The sequence below is a fragment of the Microcebus murinus genome, chromosome 1 (assembly GCF_040939455.1).
Source record: "Microcebus murinus isolate Inina chromosome 1, M.murinus_Inina_mat1.0, whole genome shotgun sequence".
NCBI classification, from domain to species: domain Eukaryota; kingdom Metazoa; phylum Chordata; class Mammalia; order Primates; family Cheirogaleidae; genus Microcebus; species Microcebus murinus.
Window position 1 is genome coordinate 108,369,188 of NC_134104.1, and position 26,621 is coordinate 108,395,808.

General features: G+C 34.1%; 1 protein-coding gene across 2 annotated transcripts in view; it reads right to left on the minus strand.

The window, feature by feature from the left end:
• RNF13 (ring finger protein 13) overlaps positions 1-26,621 on the minus strand; it is a 115,236-nt gene that overhangs the window by 33,980 nt on the left and 54,635 nt on the right. The window contains exons 5-6 of one of the 2 annotated variants that reach the window (XM_012782846.3): positions 13,145-13,232; positions 7,274-7,364 (exon numbers count right to left, since the gene is read on the minus strand). In XM_012782846.3, the coding sequence (XP_012638300.1) occupies positions 7,274-7,364; positions 13,145-13,232 (179 nt within the window). Of the gene's footprint in view, positions 1-7,273; positions 7,365-13,134; positions 13,233-26,621 lie in introns of those variants that run through there. The other variant, XM_076004665.1, reaches the window with a different exon arrangement.

Consider the following 26,621-nt stretch of genomic DNA (forward strand, 5'->3'; position numbering starts at 1 on the left):
AATGTCCCAGTTCTTGGCATGTACCCTCTGAAACTGCACTGAGCCAGTACCTCTTTTTTTTTTTTTTTTTTTTCAGTACCTCTTTTAAGTATAGGGATCTTTCCATGAGACACAAATCCTCTGCAAATTCCTTATCCCACATCTACCAACTTGCTATAAATGAACGCTGTTGAGGTCTAGAACCCAAACTACTGCATATCCTAAATTTAATACATTGTAGCTTCATATCCCAGCAGAAGGAAAGCTTACACCTCACACGTTCTGTTTTTTTTCCCTTCTCTTTTTATATTTATGATTTTATAAACCATATTCAGCCTGGATAAGATAAACAAATAATCCCTGTCCTAAGAGACAAGGCTCACAGTTATTCAGAAATGAACAGAGCTGCTATGTGAGAAGAGAAGCAAGCTAAATGAAAAATCAGGAAGTCACAGTGAACTAGAAAATAACACACTTTACTGGAAACATTCTGCATGTTTGAAACTACATATACAGAATCAATTCCAGAATTTTCCAGTAAGTACTGTGTTCAGATTCATAGGCCTAGGTTCTAAATCTAATATTCTCCATGTCCTATTAATGCTTGCCTGCTGTACCTCAAACCAATTTAGTTTACTGTCAAGATCTATTGTGAGGATTTTAAAGGGTCTACAATTGATAAAAGTTTGTGTATCAAAAGTCCAATGCACATTGAAGATACTGCTTTTTTAAAAAACACCAAATTGCTGATGGCAGATGTGAATGATAATGATGATACAGAGATATATGGAGAATTACAACAGAATATAAATCCTTTGGCTTCATTTATATTTCGTCTGTCTGCCCAGGTCTCCCAAAGCTGAGCCTGCAGATCCATCTCTGTCTTTCTCCCAGATTAATCTGTATTTGAGGAAGGAGTTATTTAAACAGCTTAAGTATTTTACCAGAATGCCCCTATGTCCACACCTAAATACAGTAGACCTCATGAGCTCTACAGCTAAGATTTGATCACTGAAGGAGAATCCTAAGCAACCCAGAAAATAGGATCTTATTCTTTGCATGAGTTCCCCAGCTAATTTCAAACCAGCCTCATGGTTTTAAGCTTAATAACAATAACCTGTCTAATCTCTCCATCCCTCTGCTGATGCATGAAGTCTCGTCTGTTCTTTCTGACATCCACCCCCACCAAACAAACTACTGAGCCTCAGAAGATTTACAGCCATATGCCAGAGCCTCTGTCATATAGACCAACTTTCCAGGCAACAACCTGTGTTCAACCCAGGTGCTGGATACCCCCACTATTTCCACTGACTACTTGCTTGAACTTGCCTTTTTCAGACAAAGCTCATAGCTGCCTCACCAAAAATCCTACATGCCCTAATACATAGGCCAAGTGCTTAGCTCTGTGTCCTCATTTGTGGCACACCCTAGCCAGGGCAATCAGGAAAGAGAAAGAAATAAAGGGCATATAAATCAGGAAAGAAGAAGTCAAATTATCACTTTTTGCTCACTATATAATCTTGTATCTAGAAAACCCTAAAGACTCTACTAAAAAATTCCTAGAACTGATAAATTCAGTAAAATCTCATGTTATAAAGTTAATTTCCACAAATTTCTATAGACTATCAGTCAAGCTGAGAGTCAAGTCAAAAACTCAATACAATAGCTGCAAAGAAAATAAAATCCCTAGGAATATACTCAACCAAGGAGGTGAAAGATCTCTACAAGGAGAACCATAAAACAATGATGAAAGAAATCACGGATGACACAAACAAAAACATCCCATGCTCATGGACTGGAAGAATCAACATTGTTAAAACCCCTGTACTGCCCAAAGTGATTTACAGATTCAATGTAATTCCCATCAAAATATCAACATCATTTTTCACAGACCTAGAAAAAACAATCCTATACTTCATATAGAACCAAAAAGGAGCGATCAAAGCAATCCTCAGTAAAAAGAATGAATCTGGAGATACCACATTACCTGACTTCAAATTATAATACAAGGCTATGGGAACCAAAACAGCATGATATTGGTATAAAGGTAGACACATGGATCAATGTAACCAAATAGAGAACCCAGAAATAATGTCATATCAACATATCAACAGTTACAACTAAGTGATTTTTGACAAAGCAGACAAAAGCATACACTGAGGAAAGGATGCCCTATTTAATAAATGGTGCTGGGAAAAATTGGATCACCACATGCTATCCAGAATAATGAAATTGGATCCCTATCTCTCACCATATACAAAATTAACTCAAGATGGATTAAACACTTACATGTAACATCTGAAACCATAAAAATTTGAGAAGAAAATGTGGGAAAAACTCTTCTGAACATTCACCTAGTCAAAGAATTTATGATGAAGACCCCCAAAGCATATACAGGAACAACAAAAATAAATAAATTGGACTTAATTAAACTAAAATGTTTCTGCACATTAAAGGAAATAATTAACAAATAGACAACCTACAGAATGGGGGAAAATATTTGCAAGCTATACATCTGACAAAGGACTAATACATAGAATCTACTCAGAACTTGAACAAATCAGCAAGAAAAAAATAAGTGACCCCATGATAAAGTAGGCAAGACATGAACAGATTATCTTCAAAAGAAGATAGACAAATAGCCAACAAACATATGAAAATATGCTCGATACTGCTAATCATCAGGGAAATGCAAATTAAAACCACAATGAGGCAATATCTTAACCCTGTCAAAATGAGTATTACTAAAAAGTAAAAAATCAATAGATGTTGGTGCAGATGCAGTGAAACGGGAATGCTTATACACTGTTGGTGGGAATGTACAACCTCCATGGAAAACAGCATGGAGATTCTTCAAAGAACTAAAAGTAGACCTACTATTCAACCCAGCAATCCCACTACTGGGTATCTACCCAAAGGAAAAGAAGTCATTTCACAAAAAGACACCTGTACCTCAATGTTTATCACAGCACAATTCACAATTGCAAAGATATGGAATCAACCTAACTACCCATCAACTAAGGAGTGGATAAAGAAAATGTTGTATTTATCTACTATGGAGTACTACTCAACCATAAAAAGAAATGAAATAATGTCTTTTGTAGCAACTTGGATGGAACTTGAGACCATTATCCTAAGTGAAATATCTCACAAATGGAAAAACACATACTACATGTTCTCACTTATAAGTGGGAGCTAAATGAGGGATATATATGATCATAAAGTAGTGTAATGGACATTGAAAACTAAGAAAAGAGGAAGGTGGGCAGGGTTAGGTATAAAAATCTACTTGTCAGGTACAATGTATAATATTCTGATGACAGGTACACTGAAAACCCTGACTTTAGCATTATACATTTCATTCACGTAATAAAAAACACTTGTACCCCCTAAATGTATTGAATAAAAACAAAACAAACAAACAAAAAAACTGTAGGTTGGAGTCCTGCTGCTCAGGGAGGCCTCCAGGAAAGGTTCCCACAAGCCAATGGGAGGTGGTCTGAGAGGTGCTTTGTGTTCTTTCAGTGAGACACATGTCTTCATCTTCCATGCATCTCTTTAGAAAAACAAAACAAAACAAAATGTTCCCCTTTACTCTAATTACAAAATTCATTCCTGTTTCCTTGCAAATTTTAGGAAATTTTCAAGAAGAACCAAAAAGAAAAAAGTGTCTTGACCATCTTTTTTCACTTCACAATACATTTTGATCATCTTCCAATATCATTTAATAGCCTTCAAGTGCATCCATTTTATTAGCTCCATAATAAAAATAATATTCCATAAAGTTACTATTCATGTGCTGCTCACTGTTCTTAAAAAAAAAAAACTATAAAAAATCATTTGTAAAAACAAAAAAGCAATAGCTAGGAAAACCTGAAAAAGAGAAGTAGGAGTGAGGAATGGCTATCTGTCAGACACTAATGCATATTATAAAACTTTATTATGAAAACAGCATGATATTGGTAGATAAATGATAAAAAATAGAAAACTCAATTGTGCACAGAATTATAGCAGCATCTCCCTGGGGTATAGAGATGGACATTTTAAGAAGTGGCATCAGGACAGCTAGATGTCTATTTAGAAAGACATGTTTGAATACATTCCTCAAGTCATATATGTCATAAATTACAAATAAACCAGAGATTTAATGTTAAAAATTAATGTTAAAAAGTATTAATATAAATGTAGGTAAATTCCTCTCTCATGCTAGAGTGGGAAAAACTTTCCTAAGACTCAAGACTAGCAACCCAAAGGAAAAGACCAATACATTTGATTACACTAAAAAACCAACACCATAGAAAAATAAAAATGTCAAAATAGGAAAAAGTACTTGTAATGCATCAGAAACAAATTAAGTAGCTTCTAAAAAGAGGGAAGAAAATAACCAATAAGCTAACAGGAAAAAGTGAGCTAATCATAAACAGTTCATAAAAAACAAAATGCAAATAGCTCTTAAGCATAAGAAAATATGTTAAAATTTGCTTGTAATAAGAGAAATACACATTAAAACTAAATCAGAATACCATTTCTCACCTCGCTGATTAGCAAAAACCCCAAAATCTGACAACAACTTTGTTGGTGAAGCAGTGGTAAAATAGACACTCTCATGTATTGAGGAACCCTTATGGATGGGAATTTGACAATATCTGGCAAAAATACATATACATTTAACCTCTGAACTAGCAGTCCCACTTCTAGGAATCTATTACAAAAGTATAATGGCAAAAACATGAAAATACTTATATATAAGGTTATTAATTACAGCACTATATATAATAGCAAAATAATGTAAACAATTCAAATGTCTATCAACAGGGGACTAACTGATTAAACTGGCATGTCCACAAAATGGAGCTCTATGCAGCTATAAAAAGAAATGAAGACTATCTCTTATCTACTCATCTGATATAATCTCCAGGATATACTGTTAAGTCAAAAGCAGGATGAGGAATAGTGTTTATGTATTGAGGGTAGAAGATGGGGGAGAAAAGGTATGTATTTGCCTATAATGTTTTTAATTTAATGAATTAAATAATACATTAAAATCTTTTTAAAAAAATTTTTACTTACAAGGTAAGAATGGGAACAAGATAGAGTGGATGATACTTAAAATATAGACTTCTTTGAATATATATTGTCTCATTGATTTTCACTTTAAGTTTATGTACAATTATAAAAGTCACACTTGGGGGGAGAAAATCTAAAAGCAAATGAATCAATTAAACTGTGTTTCCAGTTGATAGCATCAGCACAGAGAATTAATATTTCACATGTCTTTAAGGCAAAATAATTTGACTTTACATACCCATTATGATATAACCTAAGCAGAAAAAGAACTATTTTTTAAAATATTGGTAGTAGTGTCTGTATTCTGAGTCTGTTGTATGTATATTGGAGAATTAAAGAAGATAAATTATTATGTTGGTGTCTTCCAGTGTAGAAGAATAAAATACAAGATTTAAGATCAATAAAGTAAAAAGCCTGCAGTCCTGAATTTACATAGGAAGCAACAGTATGCACTCATGATTTATTGTATCTTTAAAAAACATATATATTTCCTAGTTCTGTCCACTGAAAGAAAGAGTGGAAGGGGCTTATGGATGAAGTAGGTAGGTATGTAGGTAGATAAATAAGGCACATCTGTATATGTAGGTCTACAATCCCCTATGCACAATTCTGAAAACCAAAAAGCTTTAAAAAATGTTTGCAATTTATTTGATAATCAACTTGAACTGACATGCAAAAATACTCATCCATTCATTGTAGATACATTAATTTAATTATGGGATGCTGCCTCAAATCCTATTTGGAATGTTATTTAACTTGTAAAAATCTAAAAAATTTTTATTTCCATAATACATCTGTCCCTAAGAGATGGGATAAGAGATTTGTGGACTTGTATTAACATACAAAGGAAAGGGAAAGGGTCTAAATATGAAGAAAATAAAGCAAGTTATAAAATATTATATATTGTATAGTTCAATATTATGAGTACTTTATCATTAATTAATGGCAGTAATCAAATATGGGGGAAATTAATGGCTTTTTTTCACAAGCATATGTTAGAGAACAGCATTATAAGGACTTTCACTTTAAATGTTTTATATTTCAATTTTTCCATAGTTTACCAGCAGGTATTATTTTTTAATTTAAAAAGGAATGATTTTATAATTAAAAATACTCTTTAAAATATATATTAAAATATATAGAATTTTTCTAAATAAGGGAACAATATTGAGGTAAAAGCAAGTACTAGTTCTCCCCTCTATTAACTATGCAAACATGGCTGACAAAATATCATTTTTGATACAACATCCAAAATTATATTCCTTAACTTAATAAAAATGTTTGGAGCATATAACATACCAACAGTTTTTAAAATATCATTATTATATGGAAGAAATGACAAAAACAATAAACAGAAAACCTTGTCCTCTTTTTTATGTATTTTCAAACTCAAATATTCATGAATTTCTTTTCTCCCTAAATTAGAATTGGATTTCATTGTGCCAGTTTCCTTTTGGTAAATGTAGATAATAAGTAGTAATAATAACAACCACTCAAGGATCCTTGTGAGCATTAAATGGATAGCAAATGAAGAAGTCTTGCCTTCATGAGTATCTGGCACTTGCTAAATTCTCAATAAATATTAGCTGCTTTTATTATTAATATTTTGTTATTGTTCCTCTTAGTCAAAAACCTGTTCCTACCCACTAGGTTTTGGGATCTGTTTCAAGGAAGAAGCTCTGAAATGTTCATTGTACTGTTTTCTGTATTAGATGACACAGCTGTGGCTTACTTTTAGTAGATATATTACCTTTGTAATGAGATTTTGGGGGAGAAGTTTCATATGAAAGTTTTCATCCTAAATCAAACTTTTAAAACTTGAAAACTGACTTTTTATCTTTGTAAAAGTTAGTCAGTTAACACACTTGTTTTGTATTCTATGTTTATAAAGTAACTTTGTTTTTAATAATATACGAACATTTCTTAATAGGAAATATCATATAAATGTAAATTGCATTGTTTTTAAATATCAGTGGTTTGATAGCTCCAGTAAAATGGGAAGTTTCGTTATCTTTTTAGCAATATGGGTGCTTTAGTATCTCTAGCATGAATATATTTTCAATATATAATCATACAAATAAAAAACAGTATAACACAATAAGTCAAAATCATAATGACTTAAAAAAATATTTTAGCACAACAGAGTTCATTCTAAACCATAATCTTGATTAAAATTAATATTAAAGAACATTAAGCTACATGATTATTTTTTATGTCCTTTACTTACCCTTTTTCATATGTGAATTCATCTTTCAGAGAATTAGCTGATGATTCACCAATAAAGACAGACGGAATGTCAATTTTCTTTAATACATCAACTGTATAAAATAATAATAAAATTATTCTTAAAAGCCCATACTTAAGTGTACAACAGCTTAACTTCATAATAGCAGCAAATGCAACTGGAAACAATTACAATCAACTTTAATTGCCTATTTGGTTGATTTTCCAGATTGCAGATTTATATTCATCATCATATTAGTTGAGAAACATTGTAACATTTACAATAACAAAGCTAACATTTTGCACATATACATTACCTCAATTCTCTGAATAGTTCTATGAGATTGAAACATAATTTTTATTTTTAATATTTCCATTAGATTTATTCCTCTATAGAAATGACTGTAACTGTTAGAGAAGGAAGATGAGGAAGACATTTTATGTTTATTTCCCCTACATAACTTAATTTCTAAGTGAAAAAGAGATAAAGCTTCTTTTACATACCCATTTTGAAGAGATGTATAAGCCAGACAATGTTAAGAAAAGACCATTTTACAACAGTCTAAAAAATAACATTACACATCTCTGGCTGTCTCGAGGGAAAGGCTAACAGGAGTTCAGAAAGGGCATAGCGTAGGAAAAGCTGGGTAAATTTCTACTTCCTCCTAAGCCTGGAGTTCATGGGAAAGCTTTGTGTTTTGATTGGAAGCCACCCTAAAAGAATTTTGTAAAAAATTACCTATTACTCAGGAACAGAAATAAGAACAATCCTCTTAATGTTCCTAATAGAAAAAGCAGCCTTATTATTAGTTGTGAGTTTAATTTGGCAGATTTGGCTTTAGAGAAAGCCCATTTGTTTTCTTTTGTTACAGTTTTCAAAATAAATTCATTCTACAATTTTAAAACAATGCATATTCATTATGCATTTTTGAAGGGGGGGTATAGAGTAAGCAAAGAAAAAGAAAACAAAACACAACCGTAATCCTTCCCACCCAAAAACAAATGTTTCATTTGAAGTAATAAACATTTGAAGTTCTGTAAGTTTTGACAAATACATGCAATTACAACCACCACCACCACAATTAAGATATAGAATGTTGCATCACCCCCCTCAAATTTCCCCATTCTCCATCAACCACTCTCCCTAATCTCAGCAATTACTGATCTATTTTTTTGTTGTTGTTGTTTCATCCTTATGAAAACAAGTTTTAAATCTCAGTATCCTTGGTAGAGTAAGTTTTTTTCACTTCTAAATTATTTTATACAAATATAAACATCCAATCCCATACATATTCTATTTTTCTCTCTCTTCTACCCCCCACCCCCACCATGCAAACCCAAAGCCCTAAGAGGGCAGAAACCAAATGGTTAGTCAGGAACACTAAATCAATTATTTTTATATCAATGTGATCAATTAAAATTTTATCTTTCATATCAATGGGATCATATAATAGAAAACAGTATAAGCTTTTTTAACACTTGATATTCCTCAGATATCCTGCCATGTCAATAAATATAGATCTACCTCATCATTTCATTTTTTATTTTTTTTAGAGACAACGTCTCACTATGTTGCCCAGACTGAAGTGCAGTGGCTATTCGCAGTTGCTAACACGGCACACTATAACCTCAAACTTCTGGGCTCACGTGGTGCTTTTGCCTCAGCCTCCTGAGTAGGTGGGCTACAGACATGTGCAACTGTACCTGGCCTTATCTCATTTTTAATAGCTGCAGAGGTATTAATAAACTATATGTATTTTAGGGAGATACTGCCTATCTTGCTAAGAGATTTTTCTCTACCACATATCAGTTTAAAATTTATTTTATTTGATAGTTAAAACCGGGAATTATACACCCTTTGTAAAATGCTTTATTCTTTCATGAAGACACTATTATCAACTTAAGGAAGAACTTTTGGCTCACTATTGGCTTATAATTACTGGCAGTAATGTACTTCCTTGAGTTATGATATCTAAAGAGATGTAGAAAGCATCTTACTTTAGTAAAATGATTAAGAAAAAGGGGAAAATGTTATATGCAAATATGACTAGCCATCTTGGAAACTGCAAAATTATTTATCTACCAAAAAAACAAATATTTTCTAGTTCACAAAATACTTTTAAAACACTGCATCTTAATTTTGATCTGCAAAACATCTCTGTGAAGTATTCACTGGCAAACAATATTATCATATATCATAGACAAATCATAATTTGAATGGCAAACCCCGACCTCTACAGATTCATATGTCCAACTGGTTGTTCAGTATCTCCATTTGATTGCCTAACAGATGTTTGAAACTTAATGTTTCTCAGATGGAATGCAATGTCTCTTTTCCCTCAATCAACTCTACTCTTTCTCATCTCTGTAAATAGCATGACCTAGTTTCTTGACCTAAACATCTTCAAACTCTGTCAACTTCAAAATATATCCATAATCCCACCACTTCTCATCACTTTGACTTGTAATACTCCAAGTCCCCTCTTGCCTGGCGCTACAGCAACTTTCTAAATGATCTCTCTGTTGGCATTCTTGCTCATTTTTTACCCTCAGTCTACTCTCCAAAGAGCAGCCAAAGAGCTCCTTTTAAAATGTCAGATCACTTCACACTCGTTTAAAAGCTGTTTAAAATTCCAAAGTCCTTATCATGGGCTGCAAGTCCCAGCATGATTGGCCCAGGCTCCTTCTCTAACCTCATCCCTTGTCACTCTCTCCCTTACTCACTCTCCTTCAGCCACTGTGGCTTTTTGCCACACCTTGGAAACACCAAGCATGTTTTATGTTTGAGCTTCTGCACTTTCTGTTCCCTCTCCTTGGAACATTCCTCCTTCAGAAATCTGCATGACTCCACGGCTTACTTTAGCCTTGTGCTCAAATCTCAATGCCTCATAGAAGCCTTCTGTGACCACCCTATCTGAAATAGCCACCTTCCTCTCATCTTTGTCATTCTTATTCCCTTAGCCTGATAAGTTTTTTTTCATAGCACTTATCACTACTTGATATTATAGCACATCTATTTGATTATGTATTCATTGTTTTCTCTCCTACCCTAGAATGCAATAACAATATTAATAGTTGAATAATCATTAAAAATAACAATATCAATAGTTGAATAACCATTAACTGATTACTAAGAACCAGGTTTTCTAGATGGTTATGGTCGTGATTCATTCAATCCTTACAGCAACTCAATAATGTAAGTACTATTATCATCCACATTTCATAGATCAGAAGGCACAAAGATATTACGTAATATACCCAAGGTCACATAACTACTAGGTGGTGAAACCAGGATTCAAACCTTGACAGGCAGTACCCAGAAAGCATGCTCTTAACTACTATACTCTACTACCTCAATGAAGGATATGAAGGCAGAGCCTTTGACTGTATCATTTCCTGCTATAGTCACAGTGCCTAAAACAGTGCTTGGTACAGAGTAGGCTGTTAAAAAGTATTTGTTGAAGGAAGAAATCAAAGAAAAAAGGAGAAGAAACAAACAAAGAAATATTGATAACTGCCCTGGTTATAGTTAGAAATATGTACAGCCTGGACTTAAACTTGAGGCTTTCAACTACTTATTTAAGGCTCTTCCCACTCTGGTATGGCATGGGTTTTCTCATACACCTTCTCTCCTATGATCTTCACAGATTTGTCAGGTCATATAGAAATTAAAATTGTTTGCATTTTTGTAAATGGAAATAATGGGCTTACAAAGGTTAAGTCATTTTCCCAAGGGTACAGGCTAGTTCTTATACCAACTAGCCTGGAATAAACCCATATTTCCTGGTTCTGAAGTGGTATTCTTCCTACCATGTTCTGTTGCCTTCTGAAGACAAAGAATGTTATTTGGCTTACTGAGTTAACTCATTCTGTCTCCTGACTAAAATAAAAATGGACACATTCCTTGTGTTGGCAGCAAGGGGCTTTTAAGACTTCCTTTTGTTTCCAGACATTAGAATCTCCACTCTTGGGAGAACATCAATATTCCCTGTAACTAGAGATTAAGCCTTGAAAAGAGGGATAGCTACATGCCCCTTTGGATAAATCCATGCTTTCCTTTTCCCTACCAAGTGACAGCAAAGATGAAAATGGTAAAGAGCTTTCCAACATCTGTCTCTGGACATATGAAATACTTAAACACACATACATGCCCAAGGATGGAGCAAATTACCACAGAAAATAATCCAAGCAATAAAGTCAAGAACCAAATTCTGAGTAATCTTTGAACTATCACAACTCAGTTGGAACATTTCCACAGCAAAAACAGGATTCTATAGATATGTGCTACTATTTAGCACATTCTGCTGACAGGATTCTATGGTTATGTGCTACTATTTAGCACAATTCACTGACATGATTATCACTAAAAAGTTTCATTTAAAGTTTTGTATTATTAATACAAAAACAAAACAGGTGCTAAAGGTAACTGACAATTCCAGCTTGCAAATTTTTTATTGAAAACATGTCAAAAGAGTAAATAGTTTACAAATAATATTCAGTTTGTTCAACACAAAACATATTTAGCCCTTGAGAGATAAATCCTGGGCTTAGGCCTCAGCAAAACATGCAAAGAGTAAGAAACCTGCTCAAAGTTATACAGCTGATACAAACAGGAGCTTGAATTAGAATTCAGATCTGTTTATTTCCAGATTATAAGTGCTTTCTATTTTGCCAGTAATGTATACAGATCACAAAAGTTACTGATCTGAGCTATATTGAGTGGAATAATGTATTTTTTTAATGCAAGGTAGTTAAAGAAGAAAATGTATCAAATCTGCAGTTTCAACATTACTAGTTTATTTAGAAGTAAACTCCCTTCATCAAGTTAGTCCTGTAATTCTCACATAGTGGTTGTCAAACTGTTCCTGAAGTGCCAGAACTTCTTAAGGGTACTTCATGGATTCTACAATAATGAAGATTTAATGAGCTAGGAGATTAAAATAATAATTTAAAATATAAAAGAAATGAATTAAGGAACTCAAATTTTACTTCTAATATAATTTTGCCTCATTATATTAAGAGTAAGAATGACAAACAATAACAAAAAACACTGTTTTAAGCTATAAAAAGAAGATTTTTTGGTCAAGAAATATAAAATACTTCTTATCGAGGATACAGTTATTTAAAGTCCTAAATATATTACAATGCATTATATCAGTCCACAGCTTTATAACTACTATTTGCTGCAAGCTCTACATTGTATATATGAATCAACAGAATTTAGCAGCAAAAGATATTATGGTGATGTATGAAAATAAAAACAAAAATATCTTCTAATCATGAATGTTGGCAGTGAATCATCTCAGTTGCAATTAGAAAGGCTTTGATAAAACTTAAGTGACAGAAACTACATTAAGTGAAACATAAAGCTTAAGAGTTGTCTGATTACAGCAGTTATTTTGCTAAAATTAGCTCATGTTCCCAACAAGCTAATATTTAGTAGAGAGTAATAAATATATATCCATTTTAAATGAAAAAAACATCGATATGCCAATATATGTCAAGGGACTAATAACTGTATTAGAATGCACAAGTACGTGGCTTTGAAATTCCACCAGATTACAGTAGCTGCTGAATACATCTGCATATCTAGAATTTAATGTTGTGAATCTCTAAATAAATCACAAAAATTCTTCTATAGCATTCTTAACTCAGCATGTTTATCTCTATTTAAGGCTTTTTTCCCCTTTGGTTGTTACCAAAATATCAGTAAATAATAAAATATGTATGTTAAAAAGAAAAACTGTTAAGAAAAGAACAAGTCACTTCCACCTCTACTGTGAATAAAATTTTCCCGAGAGGGACAATCCTTTTAAATTTTTAGTTTCAAATGATCTGTCAAACAGGAGAGAAGAAAAGTGATACCTGTACTTACTGTCGTTGGATCCCATGCTTATGAGGTCATCAGAATCAACATTGTGAACTATGGCTGCTTTGTATCCTGCTCTCTGTGCATTTAATACCTGCAAATTAAAAGTGAGTCATGTCATGAGGAAGATTGTGTTTTGTCATAATGTCCCTCAATTTCAATAAATAAAAATCAACATGTTTTATTCTATATATCTAGGACTGGATTATGTGCATATATAAGAATAAACCTCAGGTGTGTTCTTGAAAGAGATGGATGTTTTACAATTGATTACCAAGGACTTCTTTAGATATCTTCTTGGCTTCATTCATGGCATTAAGTTAAATCAGAAGCAAATAAGGGATAGGGATACAGGAGAAAGGGAAAAGGGAAAGGAAAGGGAGGAAGAAAACCCAAAGCAATAAACATGTCTATTTCTAAGAAGTGGAGACTTGCTTTGATCAGGCTTAGGGGTCATCAGACCTTGGGTATTCAAATCCATCCCAACTCTGCTACTTAGTAGTGGGATAAACTTGAGAAACTTACTTCTTTTTTATTCCTCAGTTTCCTAAGCTTTAAAATGGGAACATTTTTCTCACATGTAAAAAAAAAATTTTTTAAATGCTTAATACCATGGCTAACAGTAGAAATGAGTAGAATAAAAGCAATTCATATTAGCTTGATCATCAACAATGTTCTTAAATTCTCTTCTAAAACTTTGAAAACAATTAAAAATACCTGCAGTTTGAAGTTGTTTTCTTACTTTGGTTCTATCTAGCTATTTGATCGTTCCTAAAGCTGGTCTCCAAAATAGTAACTTTTGCACCATAATATGCTGGATATGTGGCAGAATTTTCTTATATGAAAGATGTGAAAAGTGTTCAAATATGTTATCACATCTCACTTTAAAAATAACAATCTGTTATAAATAAAAATAAAACCAGACCTAAACTACTTATTGTATGTCATTAAATCATTAGTAAAAATGAAGGATCAGATCATTATTTGCATATTGGTTAAATAAAATGAAAATTGGGTAGGCAAACATATATATATGTATATAGTTTTGCATGTTTAAATGCATTTGAATATTTTTGAATAGATATGTGTTAAAACAGTTTTGAATACTTGAAATACTTTTGAATATATAGTTTTGGGTACCAAACAAATAGAATATATTACCTTATGATCACTGCATATATATGTCTCTCAAAGTGTTTCCTTAATACTTACGCTTTTAAGAAACAGGAAAATTAATCTTTTAAAAGAATTTCCAGGTCTAATATTAGCTCTTTTTTAGTAAACAACATTATAATGATTCAATATTCAGCATAATTCAATAAAAATAAAACCTGAGTCAAGTTCTAAAGAATCAGAAAAAGCCCAAAGAGTCAAGTTCCCAAGAGTAAAGGAGATGACCAATTATTCAGACACATTCTGGATCTGAAAGCAAGGTAAGAGAAATGAGGCCCATGTATTGAACCCCACTCAGGGAAGTTGGTCTTGTACAGAAAAAGATTCTCTTCTATATTACCTTTGACATCCCTAAAACTACCTCCCCAATGCAAGTTAGATTTCTAAAAGAGACAAGAGTGTGAATAAATCAGAATAATTTTATCCTATTACGGAAAAAAATTAAATCTGTAGGAGATATGAGTGCCTCAATGAATTAATATTTTGTTCATCTTTACAGCCTCAATGAAATAGTCTGACATAGAATAAGGCAGATATTTACTAAATATTACTTAAGTTAAATGTAAAAAATATGTGCTTAAACTAATAGCTCACATTATAACATTATAAATACAAGAGATAAAATTAGGCAGAAAAAGATTTTTTTAAAACTAATTAAAGTAATATAAATAGTTAATTGACATAGGACCTATTACTATAATGTTAGGAATAATGGTAAGAAATTGATCAGCCAACATAACTCTGACAAGGAATGTTTTGTAATTGTACAAAGAAAGGTCAATAATCAAGAAAGTTAATTTACTATTTTTGCATGTGAATGTGTGTTTTATTTTTAGGTGGATTTTGTTACCTAACTAAAATTGAGAAAATGCCAGTCCCTGCAGCCTCTTCCCCATAAATATGACTGCTTTCCAGAAGGAAGAAAATCTCTTAAGGATTTTTTTTTCTTGAGACAGAGTCTCACTCTGTTGCCCAGACTAGAGTGCCGTGGCATTAGCCTAACTCACAGCAACCTCAAACTCCCAGGCTCAAGCAATTCTACTGCCTCAGCCTCCCAAGTACCTGGGACTATAGACATGCACCACCATGCTCAGCTAAATTTTTCTATATATTTTTAGTTGGCCAATTAATTTCTTTCTATTTTTAGTAGAGACGGGGTCTCACTCTTGCTCAGGCTGGTTTCGAACTCCTGACCTCGAGTCGGCCTCCTAGAGTGCTAGGACTATAAACATGAGCCATCACGCCTAGCCTTAAGAACGATATTATACTAAACTTTATTTCTTACTGCTTATATATATTAACTTATTGTTTATTCATTATATTACCATAGCAGCACAGACTTCCACTGGCTTTTATTTAAACAAAAGTATATTTGGTTGGGGTTATTATTAATTTATCTGATGCTTTAATGATCATTTTAACTGTTCCCAAAAGCTAACCAAGTAACTGAGGAGAAATGTTTCTTTCCACATCCAAAAGCAACTGTTGCCAAAGATAGGATTTAAGAAATATAAAATGAGATCAATATCAAAAGCTGTGTCCTGCTAATATAAAACTTAAGTTTTTAACTTCTTTTTTAAAGCCAACTAATTCACATAGTCATTGAATTACAATTTAACTTTTTTCCCCTGCAGAAATATATACATGAACAAAGACACAACATTGAGGACACAGAGAAAGGTAGTCTCAGGAACTATAATAGAGTAAAAACTAGTTCAATTCACAAATATTTGCTGGCCAGGCAGCGGCTCATACCTGTAATCCTAGCACTTGGGGAGGCCAAGGGATCACTTGAGGTCAGGAGTTCAAGACCAGCCTGAGAAAGAGCAAGACCCCATCTCTACAAAATTGAAAAACTAACCAGGCACAGTGGTGTGAGCCTGTGATGTCAGCTACGTGGGAGTCTAAGTCAGGAAGATCACTAGAGCCCAGGAGTTTGAGGTTGCAGTGAGCTATGATGACGCCACTGAACTATCCCAGGCACAAGAGTGAGACCCTGTCTCCATTAGAAAATATATATAGATAGAGAGATAGATATGTATATATATTTGTTGAGTTTACATAATGAGTAAGATACTGAGTGCTGGGTACAATGCAGAACTCAAAGGTGAAGCAGAAACAGTCACTATCCCTAAGGAAATCTCAGTGCTCATGGATATCCAAACAGATCAGGTGCTTTCTTGCCCCTGTATATTTGCTCATACTCTTGTCTCTTCTGGAACAGGCTTTGTCTTTTGAACGCCTATCAGGCCTTCAGATTCCATCATCTCCATGAAGCCTGCCCTGTCCCATACCCTGTTCCACATGCTATCTCCAACTACCCACATTAATTGCTCCCTGCTTAGAGCATTTATATCTATTTATATTTTCCTTTAAGATCTTATATAGTGCCTTATACTTATGCACACATGTACTATCCCATTTCCAAACAGTCCTTCAGGAGGTCCTTAGATCTCCTGCAGTTGCATATGTAAAAATTTTTCTGGTGAGAAAAGAAAAAGTAATCAATAATTTTGTAAGATGCTTTCGCACTCCCAAGTCATTAAGAGCTATCAAAATAAATGAATGAATTTATGACAATCTACTATGTATGCAAGTAAATCTAGCCATTAGGTTCTTAAAACAGTATCAAGCAACTGAGAAGAAGTATTTTTCACACATCCAAAATCTACTTGTTTCCATATATACAATATAAAATTATGTCAACATCAAAAGCTGTTTTCTACTAATAAAATAATAAAACTCCTAAAATAGAAAACAGGAAACCACTAAAATGGAGAGGAATTCTGTAAGTGTGAACTCCAAAAAATAGAAGCATGTTTTCAAAAATTTAACAAATATGATGGCTGCCCCAAGGTTTTTGTTGTTGCTTTTATTGATTTTTAAAATAAAGAAATGAAATTAAATCAAGGAACACATTAACATATGGACCAACAGGCTTATGAATACAAACAAGGAAAACATATCCATGTTTATGAACTATAAAACTCATGTGTCAGTCAAATTAAATTACGTTTTCAACTAAGCAGCAGCTGGTATTTTTAAGAACACATGAGGCAGAAATAAAACTTAAATCATTTCATAAGCATGTGTAAGTTTTCACATTCATAAAATGCAACCTAAAACACATGGTGTTGGATTGAAGCAAAGAACTTAAAGAATCATGGAAAAAAGCATGCACACTGAATAAACCTAAAACCAAAACATCCATCAAAACTGAAAACTGCTATTAAAAAGCCTTCTGAACTGTATTGCCAATCTGCCTTTTTAAGGAGATTGATCCGAGCTATTAGCTCTAATTATGGTAAATACACTGGATATTTTACATCTAATCAACAAATTAGATGCAACTAAATGACATAGAACAGGTGGCATCTAACCAAGAGTTTTAAAGAACTACAGAACTGCTAGCTTGTTATCAAAAATAGCCAGTATGTCTAAAGATAGTAGACTGCAAATAGTAGAGTCTTCAATAAGACAGGCTCTAAAATGAACCCTTGGAATGTGGCACAATGGTTCATCTTATTTCCAAACTGGGCAAACTGATAACACTGACACTAATAAAACATGCCTTATAAGAAGAAAGAAGTGATTATGCTGCCAAGATGATCATGAATAGAGATCTTTTAAAGAACACATAGGGATGAGAAGTTGGGGAAACTATTGGTAGAACATATATAACAAGGCTCCAGATCAAAGCCTGTATGAATAAAAGAAACCTCTATATGCTAGTGCTTTTTATATATTACCCCAATACTCAATATACCTCCACAATGTAGATATTCTTTTCAATTGATTATTTTTAGAGACAGAGTCTTGTTCTGCCACCCAAGCTACAGTATAGTGGCATGATCATAGCTCACTACAACCTTGAACTCCTGGGTTCAAGTGATCCTTCAACCTCAGTCTCCCAAGTAGCTAGGACTACAGGAGTGTGCCACCATGTCCAGCTATTTTTTTTTTTTTTAGAGATGGGATCTCACTATGTTGCCCAGCCTAGTCTCAAACTCCTAGCCTCAAGCAATCCTACCACCACAGACTTCCAAAGTGCTAGAATTACAGGTATGAGTCACTGCACTAGGCTTTTTTCTATATTTTAGAAATGAGGAAAAATGGGTAAATGAAACTACCTGAAGGTCACACTTAAGCAGGGTGAGATCTTAACAGTATTTTATGTGGTTAGACAGAGAAGCCTGGGGATTTCCAGTGGATCAGGATGAGGCCCAGGATTACTAATCCTATGTTACATCTTCCAAAAGTCTGAGAAGAGGAACCCAACTAAGAAAGCATCAAGAAGCAGATAATATTCATCTTAAAATCCTGTGGGTAAAATAAAACCTATAAACAAAACAGTATAAACCAAGAAGAAATGTGTTAAAATATTGTGGTAAAGTTGATAGAAACTTAGAGGAAGAAAAGCTATGGGGTACACTTTACTGGACTTGAATTTATACCTCAACAAAGAGAGGAAATTCTGATTAACAGTGGAAAGATTTGGGGAAATTTTTTACATGGGAAGAAGAGACAAACGGCATATTAAAAGATATACTCAAAACAATATGAAAAACAGAGTGACCTGACTTAAAAAAGAGTGTTACTGAAAGGGAGAACAGCAAAGTAGTTAAAGTACAGACTCATGGAACTAGACTACCTGGATTCAAATCCTGCTTCTGTCATATACAAGCTGTATAACTTAGGCAATTAGTTTAATGTCCATAAAACTAGTATGATAGTGTACCCATCTTAAAGGGTTGCTCTGAAGATTAAATAATTTAAAAATAGTGCTTAGTGCCTGGCACATACTAAACAGTGTTGGTTAGTTATGTTTTATTGTCATTGCTATTAGTTTTTATTGTTGGTGTGGGAGAGTCAGCGGTAAGCATAGCTAGGAAAAAAAGAGGCAGATTGTGCAGTACCCTGATGGCCCTACAGAAAGGCAGACTTGGGGTCTCCTCAGTCAAGAGTTCATCGTAGGCACTTGAATAAGGATTGACGTGGATAAAGCAATGTTTTAGAATAATCTGGTAATGGTCAGATTGAATTGGAGAGAAGAGACTGAAGATCTGGAAGCTGTTATGACAAGGTATCGTGATGGCAATGATGTGAAAGATTACTATCTTTTATTCTTCTTCATAACCAAATTTTTGAACTTGGGGAACTTGGAGAATACCTTTGACCAAAAATGGGAAAGCTGAGAAATAGAATTTGTTTTGGTGGGAAAGCAGCAGGGACTAGCTTTGAACATACTACATGTGAAAGGTAGTAAGGTTTCCTAGGTAAGTAGAACACATGAGATCTTGCCTTAAGGCAAAAATCTAAAGATTTGGGGCAAATTCATTCATTTATTCATTCCATAAATACTTGGGATAAATCTAGCTACCCTGTTGTTGAAAACAAATAAATTTCTAATAAAAGATAGACCATTCACATTTTTACATTTCCTATAGTCTTCAATCTCCTTTAACATCCATACATGAACTAAGTGTATTTCACTGTTCCCCTGGGAAGGGACACTATAACTAAACAGACTTGTGTACATGTCTATTAACCTGTAAGAATGGTAAAACTGCAACACAGGTGATATGTTGCTTGGTAGAAAAGAACTTGAAGAACCCAGTGATTTTATCAGCAGTCTGGATGCTCATGTAAAATCAGACACATTTAGAACAAGAACATTGTTTATTTAAAACTTTTATCTGAATTATAGTGTCATTTTTCTCTTGCATGAAGAATAATTTATAATGTTTGAACAACAGTGAAAAGGCACGCTCAAAAGCAGCACTACTCTGACAGACAGAAGGAGGATATTTCATCAACACCACACATGCATCTCCTGCAGATGCCCAGTGTTTCTGAGAAGAGCTGTCTTCAGATAATGGGCAAAAGATGCTTGATTCAGAATAGTAACTGTTTTAAATATACTCTCTTCTAATTTTAACAATAACACAAACTTTAGTTCATTATTTCAACATTTGTATTATATGTATAAAAAGGCCATTTATTTTAACTGGGAAGTAGAAAGAGAATATACTGAAATATGTCAAATTGAGAGTAATTCATACAGAATAAAAGTATATGTGATTTAGAGGAAACTTTCAGTGACAAGTCATAATTTTATTTATTAAAGCAAGTATAAATATAAGTAGGGAAAAGTAATAAATATTTGTGAAATTAATTTAATCTGGTTTAGGGATAAATATAAAAATACACCTATCTCAAGATGCATTTTGAGTGTTTAATCACTAGGAAGAGAATGACTAACTTTTCTTCAACTATTTAGTCATATGATACCTTTAGTAACTACAAAGTATCTTTATTATTTTTTTTCTCTTGAGACAGAGTCTCACTCTATTGCCCTGAGTAGAGTGCTGTGACGTCAGCCTAGCTCATAGCAACCTCAAAATCCTGGGCTCAAGCAATCCTTCTGCCTCAGCCTCCTGAGTAGCATGTGCCACCATGCCGGGCTAATTTTTTCTATATTTCTATATATTTTTTAGTTGCCCAGATAATTTCTTTCTATTTTTAGTAGAGACAGGGTCTCGCTCTTGCTCAACTCCTGACCAACTCCTCAATTCCCACTCGAACTCCTGACCTTGAACGATCTACCTGCCTTGGCCTCTCAGAGTGCTAGGATTACAGGTGTGAGCCACCACACCTGGCCTAAAGTATGTTTATTTTCTTTTTGCTCCCAATGTACTTTCCTGCCCAAGTATGAACCCAGGTTCATATTTTAAGTTGATATTTTAAGATATTTTCTGATAATAATAGTGTTATATATAAAAAAAATTCTATAGTTAACATTCTATTTGCTGGTAAAAGACTGAATGCTTTCTCCTTAATAAAAGCAACACAGGCCGGGCGTGGTGGCTCACGCCTGTAATCCTAGCTCTCTGGGAGGCCGAGATGGGCGGATTGCTCAAGGTCAGGAGTTCGAAACCAGCCTGAGCAAGAGCGAGACCTCGTCTCTACTATAAATAGAAAGAAATTAATTGGCCAACTAATATATATATATATATATAAAATTAGCCGGGCATGGTGGCGCATGCCTGTAGTCCCAGCTACTCAGGAGGCTGAGGCAGGAGGATCGCTTGAGCCCAGGAGTTTGAGGTTGCTGTGAGCTAGGCTGACGCCACGGCACTCACTCTAGCCTGGGCAACAAGTGAGACTCTGTCTCAAAAAAAAAAAAAAAAAAAAGCAACACAATAAAGATATTCACTCTTACCACTTCTATTCAACATTGTACTGAAGCACTCAGCCAATGTAATAAGGTAAGGGAGGAGGACAAAGGAAGAGGAGAAAAGAGATAAAGAGAGAGAGAGAGACAAGGAGGTGGAGAGAGGGAGAAAGTACAAAAGCATATATGGATAAAGTAATGAAAAAGTAAGACAGCCTTTATTTCCAAGTTGATATAATCATCTATTCAGACAAATGTACAAAAAGACTACCAGAAGAAACAATTGAGTTTAGAATTCTATTTCCAGTTAAACTCTCCCTCAAAAATGAAGGTGAAAATAAGACTGCCAGATAAGTAATATTAAAGGTAGTCTTTTAGGCTGACATGAATGTAAAGTAGACAATAACTGAAATCTATACAAAATTAAAAAATTAGTAAATATACTAAGTAACTACACAGGTATTATGAAAACAGAATAAAGGTATTTTGTTTAGTAATTCTTTTTGGCTGGGCGTGGTGGCTCACGCCTGTAATCCTAGCACTCTGGGGGGCTGAGGCGGGCGGATTGCTCAAGGTCAGGAGTTCAAAACCAGCCTGAGCAAGAGCGAGACCCCGTCTCTACTATAAATAGAAAGAAGTTAATTGGCCAACTAATACATATAGAAAAAATTAGCTGGGCATGGTGGCGCATGCCTGTAGTCCCAGCTACTCGGGAGGTTGAGGCAGGAGGATCGCTTGAGCCCAGGAGTTTGAGGTTGCCATGAGCTAAGCTGACGCCACAGCACTCACTCTAGCCTGGGCAACAGAGTAAGACTCTGTCTCCAAAAAAAAGTAATTCTTTTCTTCTGTTTTAAAAGATAACTGCATAAAACAATTATGTGTTGATAAGCTTTTAACATGTAAAGATGCAATTTGTATGACAATAATAGTTCAATAGAGAAGGAAGGGAATGAAAGTATATTGAGTAAAGTTTTTGTACACTATTTAAATTGAATTAGTATTAAACCTAATACTTTGTTTCAAGTTAAGATGTTAATTGTAACACCCAGGGCAACAACTGTGAAAATAATTTGAAAACACACAGTATTAGGTTGGTGTAAAAGTAATTGCAGTTTTGGACTGGGAATTTAAAATCATTATAATGAGGCTCAAACATATCTTTATTACTCAAAATAGGAATCATTATAATCAACACATTTTTGCAATGAGAAATGTTTGTTTATTCCTATAGCATAAAAATCTGTGCTTCGGGATACAACTCACTCTTGGAAAGCATTTTCTGCATCCTGCTAGTCGGAGATGCATTTTCCCTGCAAAAAGTTGTTGAGATGCTTAAAGAAGTGGTAGTCGGTTGGCGAGAGGTCAGGTAAATATGGCGAATGAGGCAAAACATCATAGCCCAATTTGTTCAACTTTTGAAGCGGTTGTGCAACAAGCGGTCGGGTGTTGTGGTGGAGAAGAATCGGGCCCTTTCTGCTAATCAATGCCAGTTGCAGGCGTTGCAGTTTTCAGTGCATCTCATTGATTTGCTAAGCATACTTCTCAGATGTAGTGGTTTCGCTGAGATTCAGAAAGCTGTAGTGGATCAGACTGGCAGCAGACCACCAAATAGTGACATGACCTATGTCATGTCAAAAGTTTGACTTTTGGAAGTGCATTGGAGCTGCTTCTTGGTCCAACCACTGAGCCGGTCATTGCCAGTTGTATAAAATCCACTTTTCATTGCACGACACAATCCCATCGACATATAGTTCATTGTTGTTGCGTATAAGAAGAGAAGACGACACTTCAAAACGAAGATTATTTTTATTTTTGGTCAGCTCATGAGGTACCCACTTATCAAGCTTTTTCACCTTTTCAATTTGCTTCAAATGCCAAATGATCGTAGAACGGTCAGCCTTGAGAGATCTTCAGCAACTTCTGATGTAGTTGTAAGAGGATCAGCTTAAATGATTTCTCTCAATTGGTAGTTGTCAACCTCCAATGACTAGCCACTGCACTCCTCATCTTCAAGGCTCTTGTCTCCTTTGCAAAACTTCTTGAACCACCACTGCACTGTACGTTCGTTAGCAGTTTCTGGGCTAAATGCATTGTTGATGTTGCAAGTTGTCTCTGCTGCTTTATGACCCATTTAGAACTCAAATAAGAAAACTGCTCAAATTTGCTTTTTGTTTAACATCATTTCCATAGTCTAAAACAAATATCAAATAAACAGCAAGTAATAAGTCATTAGCAAAAATATAAAGTGAGAAATGCAAATGACTGTATAACATAACCACATTTATTTAAGAATGTATTCCAATATCAAATGGCAAATTTCAATGATGCTAAAACCTAAATTACTTTTGCCAAACTAATAGAAGAAACAAGAATATTAAAAAGGAATGCTGGGGACAGGCACTGTGGCTCACGCCTGTAATCCTAGCACTCACGGAGGCCAAGGCAGGAGGATTGCTCAAGGTCAGGAGTTCAAAACCAGCCTGAGCAAAAGTGAGACCCCGTCTCTACTAAATATGGAAAGAAATTATCTGGGCAACTAAAAAAATATACAGAAATACAGAAAAAATTCGCCAGGCATGGTGGCACATGCCTGTAGTCCCAGCTACTCGGGAGGCTAAGGCAGGAGGATTGCTTGAGCCCAGGAGTTTGAGGTTGCTGTGAGTTAGGCTGACGCCACAGCACTCCAGCCAGGGAAAGAGAGTGAGACTCTGTCTCAAAAAAAAAAAGGTATACTGGAAAATACTTATATAACACACACAGAAAAAGGCAGGAAATGAGGAAAAGAGGAATAAAAAAGACATAACAGAAAACAAGTAACAACACAAAAGATATAAATCCTATCTTGTAATTAATTAAATTAAATGCAAATAGATTAACCATCCCAATCAAAAGCCAGAGATGGCTGAATAAATTTAAAAATATAATCTATCTATATTTTACCTACAAGAGGCTTACTTTACAAAATTCAAAAACACAAACAGGTTGAAAGTAAAAGGAAAGTAAAAATAGTTGAAAGTAAAAGAAAAGATATACTATGCACATAGTACAAAATTGGACTTTAAGGCAAAAAATGTTACTAAGATATTTATAATATCTTCCACTAGGAAGACATGCCATGTTTCGCCGAAAATATGACAGGGTCTTATATTTATTTTTCCTCAAGAAGACACCCTAGGGATTATTTTCAGAGGATGTGTTATTTTTTTTAAGTACGGTACAACAATCTACATTTATTCAAATATAGTTAAGTCATCTTCTTCTGGAACATCATCATAACTCTCCAAACCCCGAATTCCATCCTGAATTTCTTGCGACTCTATTTCCTTTAGAACCATTGGCCCCAACCTCTCGTGTCTAGCAATAGAGCTCTCATGGGGCAGATGAGAAGGGCTGCTCCTCTTCTTTACCACTCTGCGACAAAATGCATGGATTCTGCAGATACTCTGCATAGCCACACCCATCACTAGGTCTTATTTTCAGGATAGGGCTTATATTGCACAAATGCTTAGAAATACTGCTAGGGCTTATTTTATGGGTAGGTCTTACTTTTGGGGAAACATGGTAGGAGCTATAAATATATATAGACTTAATTACGGAACTCCAAAATATATGAAGCAAAACCTAAGAGAATTAAAGAGAAAAAAAACACAATACAAAAATAATAATAAGAGACTGCAATGACTACTCTCAATAATGGATAGAACAACTAGTTAGATAATCAGTAAGGAAACAAAAGACTTCAGCAGCAGTATAAATTATCCAAACCTACCAGACATCCATAGACCATTCCACCCAAAAAAAGCAGAATAAATACTCTTTTTAAATGCATATTCTCTAGGATAGACCATGTTAGGCCATAAAACTACCCTTGAAAACTTTACAAGTACTGAAATCATACAGAGTATATTTTCTAACCATAATAGAATGAAATTAAAAATCAATATCAGAAGGAAATCTGGGAAATTCACAAATGTGTCAAAATTAAATAACACTCCTAAATAACCAATAGGTCAAAAAATAAATCACAGGGAAATTTTAAAATACTTTGAGATAAAAGAAAACATATTAAAACTTATAGGATGCAACTAACCCTATGTATTTGACAAAACCGTATCTTTTCATGATAAAAGCACTCAACAAACAAAAATAAAAGGGACACCTCAACCTAATAAAGAGCATCTACAAAAACCCACAGTTAACTTATTTCAGGGTGAAAGACTGGATGCTTTTCCTCTAAGATCAGCAAGACAAGAATTCCACTCTTGACACTTCTATTCAGTATTGTACAGCAGGTTTTAGCCAGAGAGATTATGCAAGAAAATGAAATAAAAGGCATCCTGATTGGAAAGGAAGAAGTAAAAGCATCTCTATGTGCCAGTAATATGTGTGTGTGTGTGTGTGTGTATAATCTTAAGAATCCACAAATAAACTATTAAAATTAATGAATCAATTTAGCAACATGGCAGGATATAAGATACAGTATACAAAAATCAATTGCTTTTCTATACACTAGCAATCCAAAATAAAGTTAAGGGGAAAAATTCTATATATGGTAGCAGCAAAAAGAATAAAACACTTGGGAATAAGTTCACATGAAAAAAAAAAAAAGTGCAAGGCCTGTCTGATAAATGTTATAAAACATTGTAAGAAATTAAAGAAGATCTACATAAATGAAAAGACATTTCATGTTCATAAGACTGGAAGACTTCATATTGTTAAGATGGCAATACTCCATAAATTGATTTGCAATTTCAACTCAATCTCTATCAAAATATCTGTGTTTTTTTGCAGAAATGAAAAGTTGATAACACAATTCACATGGAAATTCAAGAGATTCGGAACAGGCAAAAGAATCTTGAAAAAAGAAGAACAAAATTGAAAGACTCATACTTTCCAACTTCAAAACCTACTACAAAAGCTAAGCAAGTAATCAAGACAGTGTGGTATTGTATAAGAATAATAGACATAAGTGAAATTAATAAGAACACAGTATTTCATATGTAGAATCCCTGCCAAAATTGTTCAACTTGAATTTAATCACAAGGAAACAATCAGACAAATCATTAGATTTGTAAGGGGCATTCTATAAAACAGTTGGGCGGGACTCTTCCAAACTATCGACATCATGAAAGACAA